The 12,750-nt window shown below is 40.1% G+C and overlaps 1 protein-coding gene and 1 non-coding gene across 3 annotated transcripts in view; both read left to right on the top strand.

The window, feature by feature from the left end:
• The window catches only part of WIF1 (WNT inhibitory factor 1), an 85,277-nt gene extending 72,780 nt beyond the window's left edge, over positions 1–12,497 (top strand). Inside the window, exons 7-10 of one of the 2 annotated variants that reach the window (XM_068561557.1) lie at positions 1,537–1,632; positions 7,191–7,286; positions 7,813–7,908; positions 11,642–12,497. In XM_068561557.1, coding sequence (XP_068417658.1) covers positions 1,537–1,632; positions 7,191–7,286; positions 7,813–7,908; positions 11,642–11,763 — 410 coding nt within the window. In that variant the 3' untranslated portion in view covers positions 11,764–12,497. The remainder of the gene's footprint in view (positions 1–1,536; positions 1,633–7,190; positions 7,287–7,812; positions 7,909–11,641) is intronic. The other variant, XM_068561558.1, reaches the window with a different exon arrangement.
• LOC137776019 (U6 spliceosomal RNA) lies at positions 184–290 on the top strand. The gene has a single exon (XR_011076141.1). It is a non-coding gene; the product is annotated as a U6 spliceosomal RNA (small nuclear RNA).
• Positions 12,498–12,750: the final 253 nt, after the last annotated feature.

The following is a 12,750-nucleotide window of genomic DNA, read 5'->3' as shown; positions in this document are numbered from 1 at the left end:
TATTCTGTAACTTTTGATTACACTCCCAGGTTCATTGCATTCTACACATTAGTAAGGGATAGTGCCCAGAGGGCTCCAGCCAAGTGGACACAGGTCCTGATGTTTTCTCATCTCTTCTTATTATCCCCAGGAGAAACAGGGACAAGTGGGGAGACAGGACACGCTCACAAAAACAACTGTCTTGTGCTCACTTCAGCAGCACATGTACTAAAATTGGAATGATACAGAGAAGATTAGCATGGCCCCTGCATAAGGATGACATGCAAATTCGTGAAACATTCCATAATTTTAAAAACAAACTGTCCAGCCCTAACAACACTAGCAGCAAGTAGTAAAGAGGAAGTCCAAGAGCTGATTTTCCTAAATCCTAAATTCTATACCCCAATGCTGCCGCTCCCCTCTACATCAGGAGGCTTGATTTTGCCAAAGCAAGTACAGCATGGCCTTAAGCTGAGAGGTCCTTATGATTTTTAACAAAAAGCTTTATCATTTAAGAAGCATGATATTCATAGACTATTCCAGTTGGACTTCTTTTCCACAAAGAAAGCATACACTCAGAACTTTTGGATTTCCTTTCTAATTTTCTTACCGAAAGCTTATTCCAGCTTTCGTTCATCTATAGCCAACTTTGGCCTGTTTTATATAGGACAAGAACAAATAGGCCATAAAACTGGAATAGCTGAGAATCAAGTTCTTATTTTCATCTCCTTTATAGAACGAGCCAACTTGTCTATTTTTAGATATTTGCTCTCCCCCGTCCCCATTTCTGTCCTCCCTCTATTTTAGGTGCCAGTGAGCCGTGAAATTTCAGAAGCTGACTCTAAGAGAGAGGGCTTAGTATGAATCACAAACAGTATGATTATTACCTGGAAAATCTAGTTAATTGGACTCCCACAATAATATACCCACATTCTTCATCCCTCCAGCTCATGCTGGCCGCCACTTCCCTGACTGTGGGACCCGCAAGGGGCAACAGTCTGTCTTTTCCTCAATATAATTACTCCTTCCTGCGAATGTCAAAAAAGTCTATTTTTAAAAAATTCCTGTTATATAAGATGCATCTCTGTTCCTCTTATTCAGAAAAGAAGTTGCTTTCTCCTTTGTCTGATCCCAATATTTATGACTTCTCTCCCTTTTATCTATTCCAAAGAAAGTTTTCTCCTTTTACTCTTCCTTCATCTTAAAAAATATTTTCTTGGGTTCATAGAGTTCTTCTCCTTTAAGAGCATAGGTATTTATAAGAAAATAAAAAAGATATATTTTTTTTTTACACACGGTGCCTTTTTTCACTAAGAGGTAAACCCCTAGAGGTGGGTCCTGTGTAATGTGCGTGGTATCCTGTTATGGTGCTGGAATCTGCAAATGGTCGAGCAATTGCTTACAATTCCTGTATGTGTAAAGTGGCTTGTTTTATTAAATAAGTAAATGGGCAAGTAGCAGATGCCTAAGAAGAATCACTTAGCCTTAATGAAATGTTGTTGTTGTTGTTAGATTTAAGCTACTGTCTAATGCAATACTCTGTTTTCATTCTAACAGCAAACTGCTCAGCCACCTGCTTTAACGGAGGGACCTGTTTCTACCCTGGAAAGTGTATTTGCCCTCCAGCACTTGAGGGGGAACAGTGTGAAATAAGTGAGTATTGACCTGCATTGTCTTTGTTTTTTTGGGGGAAAACTTAGAAGCTCCATCTAACCCCTTCGTTTTATTGATGAGGAATCTGAAGCCCAGAGACAATGAATTGCTTGTCTAAGGTCTCAGGCCAGTGGTTTCTTTTTACTAGATTGAGCCGCCATCTGTTTTGGCTAAAGGTGGGCAAAGAGTGACATAGCTCAGCACAGATGACTCAGAGCAAATGCTCTCTGACTCAGTTATCTGGGTTTGGGTTATTCACCATGTTGCGTTGTTTCTTGTTAGTGATTTTTGCCCCTTCTCATTGTGCAGAGCCCATAGTTTCAGCCTGGAAACGTAGATCAGAGCTTTAGGACAGCTGGAATTTGATCACCTACCTGCAGGCATAGAGAGTTTTTTCTCTGGCACTCACTGCCACATTTCCTAACCAGACGGAGCCTATTAACTCATCTCAGAGAAAAGGATAGACTCAAGAAAAAAGAGGGGAAAAAAAGGTGCAGAGCAATAAAAACAAACAAACAAACAAAAACCTAATAGCACATGCAACAACATGAATGAATTGCACAGATGTTATGCTAAGTAAAAGGAGCTAGACGCAAGAAAGTGCATGCTGCATGATTCCATTTTTATGAAGTTCAAGAACAGGCAAAAGTAATGGATGATCATAGAAACAAGAATAGTGATTGGGGGCACAAAGGAACTTTATGGGGTGCCAGAAATGCACTATATCTTGATTGAGGAAGTGTCTCATGAGTGTTTATTTATGTAAAAAACAAAAAAAAATAGTTGAGCCATAAACTTAAAATCAGTGCACATTATGCCTTCACTAGATGTTTGTCATGCTTTGATACAAAAAAAAAAAAAAAAAAATGTAAGGGTGGAATGTGGTAGGTAATCACTGTTTTGGGAATCAGGATACCAAACTGCTTGCCCTGGCCCTGTCACCTCCCAGTCACGTCACTGAAGCTCTCTGCTCAACTCAGAAATGAGCCAGCCCCACTCTCAATTGCTCTATGACCCAGAAGACAGATAACACCGAAGCCCCGCTCGGGAAGGAGCAAAAGGAATGTGAGTGAGCACGTCTGCTAAAGGTGCTGTGTCCCTGCCTTTCTGGAAGTTCTGGAATATGGCATTTTCACCTCCAGCTATATTGTATCCATAAAACACCACTGTGTTTGGTACAGCCATAGTTTTTGAAGTTGTACTGGGCTCAAAATTAAATAATACTGACTGACTTCCTATTTTAACTTTCAACCTCTAATTTATTTGTGGGTTTTTGTAGTTTAATAAGTAGTAGCTGAAGTGACGGTTTTTTATAGAGTTCAAATGAAGTACCTCTGAAGTTTCCATAGGACATGTAATTAATTGTCAGGACGTGCTTTCTGCTCTTATTAATTACCCTGCCCTGATAAAGATATCTCTGAGCTCACTCCCCTCAGTTTTCTTCCCATACTTACTCTCAAACTTCGCATAGTTAGTTGGTTCATGTTTATGAATCTTTGTTCATGGGTTCATCTCTCTTCATGTGGGTATCTGTTTCATGCCCTTAGGTTTATGACCTTTCCATTGGCAGAAACTGTTTTCTATTCTTTTTTTTTTTTTTTAACTGCACCAAAAGTGTGGGCCTTTTGAAAGCTCCTGATTATCCCCATCACAAGTTATACTAAAATCCTTTTAGGAAATTTTTTGTTTCTATTACAGGAACCAAATTACCAGGAAAAAATGAAAATGGGTCTTGAGTTGAAAAGTGCCTCTCGTGTAATAGAGACAAAAAGTTGAATTACGTATCCTATTTTTAAATTGAGATACAACTCACATACTGTAAAATTCACCGTTTTAAAGTATATAATTGAATATAGTCACAAAGTTGTGCAGCATCTCTTCTCTCTAATTCCAGAACATGTCATCATCCCCCAGAGAAGCCCTGTACCGACCAGCAGTCACTCCTCACTGTCCTCTCCCCAAGCCCCTGGAGTCCACTAATCCACTTCCTGTCTCTTTAGATTTGCCTATTCTAGACATTTCATGTAAATAGAATCATCCAATATATGGCCTTTTATGTCTGACTTCTTTCACTTGGCATGTTTTTGAGGTTCACCTACATTGTAGCATATATCATTACTTCCTTTTACTTGCTAAAGAACATTCCATTGTGTGGATATACCAACCACATTTTGTTTATCCATTCGTCAGTTGATGGGCATTTGGGCTGTTCCCACTTTAGGACTCTTACGAATAATAGTGCTGCTACGAACATTTGTGGACAAGTTTTTGTGTGAACATGTTTTCAGTTCTCTTGGGTATATACTTAGGAGTAAAATTGCCAGACCACTTGTTAACTCTTTAATTTTTTGAGGAACTGCTGAACTGTTTTCCAAAGTGGCTGTACCATTTTACATTCCCACCAGCAATGTACAAGGGTTCCAATTTCTCCAAATCCTTACCAACACTTGTTATTGCCTGTTTTTTTTAATGAAATATGTATTCTGATGCTATTTATATTTTCATTTCTTCTGGCCTCTATCAGAATTGATATCTTCTCAAACTTCATTCTGACTTGACTGTGAGATATACTTGCAGTTTAACAAATAAAACCATGGTTAGAAGTATCTAGATGTATGTACCTATGTTTATCTTGTTCTTTAAGGTTCACAGACTTTACAAGAATCTTTAATGAACCTTCAGTTAAAAAGACCAAATTATTTATACTGTACTATAAACGTTTTTTTAATACCTTAATGGGTTCTTCTTATTATAAAACTTATCTGTATAAAGTGTTCTCCATAAAAAATTAGAATATTGGATAAAACAAAAATCACTCATAATTCTAAGACCCAGAGATGACAGTTATTGTAAACTATTTTTATCTTTTTTCTATGTGAAGGATAGTCACAAATTTAAGTTACCTCACAATCTGATGGGCAGAGGAAGTTTAATATCTTTATTTTGTCAATACCTTAATCTCACTGTTCTCACTGGTTAGAGTTAAAATTCAAATTGTTTAGAATTAGTCAAATCTGTTTGTCTTCAGGCAATATTTAGTCTCATTTGGGTAAAAATGTGTAATCGCTCAAGATGACTCAGTTTACCACTGTTCAATGGATAGATTGGTTGCAAAATATTTTCAGGAAAAGGAAGTCAATGTTACAGACACTTACAGAATTTGTAATTTTAAAACAATCATCTCTTCATGATGTTTTGGCTCCATGAAGTTTGATCTAGGAATGGCCTTCTAACCGTCACCAGCGATCATATTTCTGTGGTGAGATAACCAGGAGAGAACGTCCTCCTTCCTGGCTTCAGTGATCCTAACGGTCCTCACTTCCCTATTGCCAAGAAAACAAAAAGATCCTTGGAGTCAATGAGAAGATTCTCTCCAGGGGCTTCCCTGGTGGCGCAGTGGTTGAGAATCAGCCTGCCAATGCAGGAGACACGGGTTCGAGCCCTGGTCCGGGAAGATCCCACATGCTGCGGAGCAACTAAGCCTGTGCGCCACAACTACTGAGCCTGTGCTCTAGAGCCCACGAGCCACAACTACTGAAGCCCGTGTACCTAGAGCCCGTGCTCCGCAACAAGAGAAGCCACCGCAATGAGAAGCCCGCACACCACAATGAAGAGCAGCCCCTGCTCACCACAGTTAGAGAAAGCCCGCGCGCAGAAACGAAGACCAAAAAAAAAGCAGCCAAAAAGAGAAAAAAACAAATACCGTATGCAGCCAAAAAAAAAAAAAAAAAAAAAAAAAAAAAAAAAAATTCTCTCCATCAATCATTCTCTGCATTATCCCTGGATCCCAAGTTCACATCTCATAGAATATGGGGAAACTTGGGCTCTCCAAGTATTTCACAATAACTCCTCTATCTCTTCTGCCCTATAGCTATTGTCCCACATCTTGCTTACTTGAAAAAACCCAGTGCATTGCAGAGTACTGCGATATGATCCAATTGTGTGCATATGATGGGGACAGATGTTTCTCTGATGCAAATGGAAATTCAGAATTAGGTATTCCTTTCCTTAAATTAGAGTTGGGATCTTGACCAAATAGTAAATGCTATTATTTGTATCCAAACCTATCAAAAAGTACACTTTTGGATTTTTAACGGTCCATAAAAAGGTGGCATTCTAATATTAAGATTGTTTTAATACATGTTTCTAGAACATCCCTGCGTCAGAAGAACCTACAGGTCTAATGGCATTCCAGGTTCTTGAGAGACTCTAACATCTCAATATTATGTCTCTATTATCTCCACAATGACTAAATGCTGCTTTGGTTGATTTATATATGAAGAAAGTCATTTTTGGAGAAATAAAAAGAGAAGAAAGTGTTTTTAGCAAAATTATTTTCATATGGGATTCACTTCATGTTTGTCAAGCATAATGCTTGCCTGGAAAAAAACTTCAGCCTTAGGATGGCAAATTCTAGATTGCAGAGGGAGAATAAATAGCTTCAAAAGTAAGAAAGAAGAAAAATATTATATAATTTTTACATCTAAGGCCCTATTCCAGCTCTAAAATCCTGTGATTCAAAGATCTGTGAAAAGACTAGCAATACTCATTTGGCACAGAGATAAAAGAAAGAATGATGTATCATTAGGATCTAAGACATTCCAGAAAAATGCACAGGTGTGGAATCAGGCACCTTTTGTGCCCCACCTCATATCCTTCTCAGCTAGCCTTTCACTCCAGCCACTGCTATGACCTATTTTGCACAGACATAGCCTAATTTTACCTTAGCTGTGTCACACTTCTCTTGCTTTCCACCCAGAGACTCCTGAGTACTAAAAAAAATTAAAAAAAAAAAAATACAATCTGCACTCACACAGTCACAGAATGGAAACGCAAGAAAGTTATTCCATGGGGTGACCTTTGATCAGTGGGAGACAAGTACAGATGAATAAATGCTCCCCTCTTCCTTCCTTCAGTCAACTTGAAGGTGCAGTCAGTCTACCTGGCTCCTCAGAAAGACGCTGCAGGAATAGAGCCCATAGTGATGACCAACCCACAAACATATTATACTTTTGTGTTGGCTTTCCCTCCTTCGCTGTTTTACTCTCCCCACCCCCCCCTTCCTGATCCCTAGGATCACGTCCCAAATAAACTCTGCACGCAGGCCCTGCTTTCTGGAGAATCCGAGGCTAAGACAGAAGTCATCATGTCCAGGTATAGGCCTGCTTTCAGAAAAAGTGACATACAAAAATCAGAACTCAGAAAAGATCAGTTAGGGCGTCATTCATTTCTTCATTTTTAGTATACCTTAAATTACAAGTGTTTATGAATCAGTTAAAACATTATTCTGTTTATTTAAAAAGTAATATGAATACATTTGAACAACATATTCATTGTAGTAGATACATATCCAGAATCATAAGTAAAAATACTAGCCTGTTTGTTCCAAAAGTGAGACTCAAACAGTAACAAAGCCAGGGTAGATCAGAAATAAGTGGAAATAACTGCCACTTAAAAGGCTTGATCCTCTCAAAGCCGTGCAGTTCCTTTGAAAAAATGTAATTGCCTCTGAATGAAGCACAGAGTTCCTTGCTTATTTGCATTCTTCTCTATCTCAGGCAAATGCCCACAGCCCTGTCGAAATGGAGGTAAATGCATTGGCAAAAGTAAATGCAAGTGCTCCAAAGGTTACCAAGGAGACCTCTGTTCAAAGCGTAAGTACCCCGTACACATAGTCGATCTTGTGTCACAGGATAATTAAACTAGTAGGAGTCTCTTCTCTCTTCATAACTTCTGTACCTACTGCATGTTGCTTGGGCATCACAATTAACCTTTCTTCACTGACATATGTTTCCTTGAAGTAGACCAAAGACGTTGTATGAAATCCATGCACGTAAAAAAAAACTTAGACACATTTCGCACACACAACCAAACTTTTTCACTCTTAGGAGTTTTCTTAAGGAAGATGAACTTCCATTGCCCAGCAGTTTCAAAGTCCTCCTGAGCGTCTTTTGTGAATGAGAAGCATCAAGTCTAGTTTAAGATTACTCTCAGGACTGTTTCAAAAAGTCCAAAACTGATTTCTAGCTGGAGATTGACTTAGAAAGAAAGAAAGAAAAAAAAAATTAAGGGATGAAGCCAAAACTAACACATTCTAAAGAACTGCAGGAAAAGCAGCTGCGTAATTCTGTTGACAAATGAAAGCTCGGGAAACATTCTCTCTATCTCCTTTGACTCTAGCTGTCTGCGAGCCTGGCTGCGGTACACACGGAACCTGCCACGAACCCAACAAATGCCAATGTCAGGAAGGCTGGCATGGAAGACACTGCAATAAAAGTGAGTGCGAGCCGTCTGGGGAGCCAGCCTTTTGCATGTCTGTTTCCTGGCTCCAAAGGCAGATGGACAAGCCTAACTCAGCCCTGCTTTCCTTTTCATAAAAGCAACTTCTCCTCCGCTGCCTATTCTCCCCCGTGCTTCTCTGCATGCCACACCCCGCCCCACCCTGTACTCTCTAAACTTTAGAGCCTAAGCTTTAGAGTATAAAGAGGAAAGAAAGCATCACTGTAAAATAGCACCACAAATATCTTCCAGGTTAAATTAGTACTATGTGGTGATTTGGTAATACGGTATGTTAACTGTGATAGAAATAAGTAAAAGTAAGATTTTAAATCAAATGTAGATCGGTATCTACATGGTTCTGATTTTATCATTCACAATTGATCAGTCAGCATATAGAACATGAAGAGTTCTGTAAAATCTTTAAACTGTATTGGTTATGGTATGCTTTAAATGGGTTCTTTCGTGGGAGAGTAAAGGTCTGTGAAGTACAGGAGAGATGTTATCATGGAGTTGTGTTTTTTCAAATTCATTGAGTACCAAAAGTGAACTAGCTATAGGCTAATAAACCACTGACCTATTTTATACACAAAATGAAAGTTGCTAAATTCAATCATTCCGTTTTGATTGATATGCTAGGCATGAATCCAGGCACTGGAGACATACCAGTGAACAGACAGAAAAGGCCCTTCCTGGTAGCACCCAGGTTCAAGAGGGAGGGACAGTCAATCAGCAAGTGAAGGAAATAAATAATGCAGTTTCTGCAGGTTCATCCTGCAGCTTGAACTCAGTCTCCTGAGTATGGACCCACTGGCCATTTTCCTTTGAGGAAAGAAAGGCTTCATTCAGTCATACAACTCCCTTGATTAACAGACATCCAGATTGTGTCTACCAAATTGTGTCTCCAAAATAATGTACACAAATTGAACAGATCACTTTCACATCAGATGCTTTTCTAAATCAGTGGTCTCCAAAGGGTGATGCATGTAGCCCAGTGAGTGTGGAATGATCAGCTGGGTGCTGAGGGAAAATATAGTTTGAAAACATTTTTTATATTTTATATTCTTTTATTACATTTATGTATAAATTTTATAAGTAATGTATATATAGTTATATATCTCAATTTCTAATTTTTGTGCATATTTTATAACTCACATTATATTATTCTGATATGTATATATACTATTTATGTGTAGGTATACATGTTTATTTGTTTATTTTAAAGTATACTGGTGTCTGGTCTAGGCTAAGCCATTGATTTGAGTCTTTTTCACCCACTGAATTGGCTGGATGGTAGATTGAATTGGCTTCAGTTGGGCATAGCTTAACAAGAAGTGGAGCTCCTCTAGAAAAGCGTTCCGTTACCGAGGTGGGAATGATTGAATCGTATTCCTGTTAGGACATACTTGGTGGGGGGACCTTCTTGGGAGTAAAAGACCTGTAGAAAACTAACCATTTCTGGAGCCATTTTGGAAAAGAGTTAAACCAAACCCTTTATGCCACCTTTAACTCAGGATACAAACTGTGCAGTTTGTCCCGAAATCAGAGTAAGTTTCCAGAAGTCCTTGGGCCTAGGGATGACCTGAAGTGAGACCATACGTCCCAGGACTCAATTACAAAGGTCTTCTGGGACTCACATTTGGGGCCTGGTGACCGCCAACGATGATGGGAGGGGAGTACAAGAGGCACTGTTCCTGCTGATACACCCGGTCGCTCTTCCAGGAAGAAGGCAAGTTAGGGGCCCTCATGCATGTAGTTTAGATGAGCAATTCTGACAGGTCTGCCAGCCACCAAATAGCACTCCCACTTGTAGACTTTGCTGCTGAAAGCTTTTGTCATCTGTTCCTCCTTCAGATCCAGGCATTGAATGTCAAGAAGATGCCTTGGTGTTTGATTCAAATGCAAACGTGTTTTCCGGGAGAGGCCCCCCAGCCATTCTGTACATTGGCTGAGAGAATCAGGCTGAAAGAATGAGGTTTATTTTGTTTAAAGGGAGGGGACAAGGAAGCCCTGAGGCACAGAGTTCTGCTAAGAACAGACCCCCAGCAGGGTGACACACTGAGAGGTCCCAGGCACCCAGACATCCTACTTGGGAGGAGGACACTGGAGACAGACTGCCGGGCTTAGGCTCCCCTCACCAGGGAGGCGTGGCCTTCATGGGTGGCAGGGCGAGCAGCAGGGTAGGGATTTACTCCAGCGAATTGTTGGCTCATTGTTCTGGCTGCGCCGTGAGCTACTAGCCTACATACTGACAATTCAGAGAGACACATTCAGGAACAAAGTATTCTGTTCTCAGTAGTTACTCAATGGCATGCTTGCATTTATTTATTTATTTATTTGGCTGCGCCAGGTCTTCGTTGTGGCATGCGGGATCTAGTTCCCTGACCAGGGATCGAACCCGGGCCCCTGCATTGGGAGTGCGGAGTCTTAGCCACTGGACCACCAGGGAAGTCCCCCCATGCTTGCATTTAAAAACCACAAGGAAGGGACGTCCCTGGTGGGGCAGTGGTTGAGAATCCGCCTGCTAGTACGGGGACACGGGTTCGAGCCCTGGTCCGGGAAGATCCCACATGCTGCAGAGCAACTAAGCCCGTGCGCCACAACTACTGAGCCTGTGCTCTAGAGCCCGCGAGCCACAACTACTGAGCCCACATGCCACAAATACTGAAGCCTGTGCTCTAGAGCCCACGAGCCACAACTACTGAGCCCACGTGCCACAACTACTGAAGCCCGCGCACCTAGAGCCCGTGCTCCGCAACAAGAGAAGCCACTGCAATGAGAAGCCTGTGTGCAACGAAGAGCAGCCCCTGCTCACCGCAACTAGAGAAAGCCCGCGCACAGCAACGAAGACCCAACACAGCCTAATTAATTAATTAATTAAAATAAATTTTAGAAAAAACCACAAGGAACAAATGAAATGCCAAACTTGACTCTAATGCACAGGAAGATGATGGAGGCAGATTTTTAAAGTGTGATTGCTGTTTTGGATCAGTTTTAGGAAATCAGTAGAAGTGAGTCAGTGCCCAGAAGCATCTCCAGAAGTTCACAAGTAATAAGAAAAGAGGCTTCAAGTTGTGTAACTAACTCAGTGTTACACTCCACTTACAATGAGCTGGAAATGCTATTGATAGATGCCCACCTTCACCGAAACGCACAAATCCCCATTGATAAGGAGTCAGTTCAAATCATAACCTTTCTCTAACATGTGTACTGGAGTCCTTAATTCTTATAAAATTCCTATTTTGTGTAAACGCAATAGCCACGCCTAATCATGTGATCTATATGAAGAATGGGGGTTGTTACATCGAACTAGATCAATATAATGGAGGCTGGTTTTACAAGGCAGTGAAAGGATCAATGACCAAGTCCTCTGCAAAAGCATCCCTGCTATTGAGACCTCAGTGCTAGATCCTTACCAACCCTTGGGTGGAGAACATCCTTCCATTCAATCACATTCATCCAAAGTTTGCATCAAGAGTATCTGCATGGCCAAAATACATAGTGAATCAGAGATTCAGTGGAAGCCAGATTTGATGGAGTTAGTAAAATGGGTTTCTTTTAACAGAGATCTTGAACCTGTAACATCTCTTCATTCAGGTAGCTTTTTGTGATTGCTGTGGTCTTTTACTCTGGGTTGAAAAGGGAAAATGGATTTCATTTGAATGATTAATAATGAATCTGAAGAGCCTGTTTTTGTAGTTTCTTTTCTTTTAAGCTGTGAATAATTTTGCAGGGTACGGAGCCAGCCTCACGCATGCCCTGAGGCCAGCAGGCGCCGGGCTCAGGCAGCACACGCCTTCACTTAAAAAGGCCGAGGAACGGCAGGACCCACCTGAATCCAATTACATCTGGTGAACTCCGACATCTGAAACGTTTTAAGTTACACCAAGTTCATAGCCTTTGTTAACCTTTCATGTGTTGAATGTTCAAATAATGTTCATTACAGTTAAGAATACTGGCCTGAATTTTATTAGCTTCATTATAAATCACCGAGCTGATATTTACTCTTCCTTTTAAGTTTTCTAAGTACATCTGTAGCGTGATGGTATAGATTTTCTTGTTTCAGTGCTTTGGGACCGATTTTATGTTGTGTAAGTTGTTCAGGTTAAATTTTTGTCTTTTCAGTGTGTAGTTGGCAGATAATTTCCAAAAGTACAATGCATTCATGATGTCGAGGGGCTGGGCAACATTAGAGAAGATAAATGGAACAAAAATGCATAAATCACAAGGGTCTGGATGAAGCAGTTAAAGTGCTGAAGTTATAGCATTTCAAATTATATTGTCATGTATTTAGACATTTGTCACATTTTTTAAATTCCCCTTATTTCTAAACTCACAATACAATATATTTTGACCTTACCATAATTCCAGAGAATTCAGTATTGAAAAAAAAAAAAGAGAAAGAAAGAACACTGCGGTAGTGGCATTTAACGATATAATATATTGTAAACACAATAAAATAGGGAATATAATGTATGAACTTTTGGCATTGGCTTGAAGCAATATAATATATTGTAAACAAACACAGCTCTTACCTAAACATTTTATACTGTTTGTATGTATAAAATAAAGGTGCTGCTTTAGTTTTCTGAGTGTTGTATGGAGTGGTCTTTGCATGTGTTATTTTATGAAAATAAAGTTGGTTGCAATTGAGTGGAAGTTAAAACTTTGCAGTATCACAAAAAAACAGAAGATATTCTTTCCCTGACTCTGTCCTAACTCTCTAGCCTCATCTCTCCCTCCCAGTTCTGTCTCTACTCCAGCCATGTCACACTACGCTCTGTTGTCAGAGCCTGCAACACTCCTATTTATGTCAGCTCCCAGCTTAGTTGTCATTTCCTT

Source organism: Eschrichtius robustus, chromosome 13 (assembly GCF_028021215.1).
Source record: "Eschrichtius robustus isolate mEscRob2 chromosome 13, mEscRob2.pri, whole genome shotgun sequence".
NCBI lineage: Eukaryota > Metazoa > Chordata > Mammalia > Artiodactyla > Eschrichtiidae > Eschrichtius > Eschrichtius robustus.
This window is presented reverse-complemented; position numbering and strand designations above follow the sequence as displayed.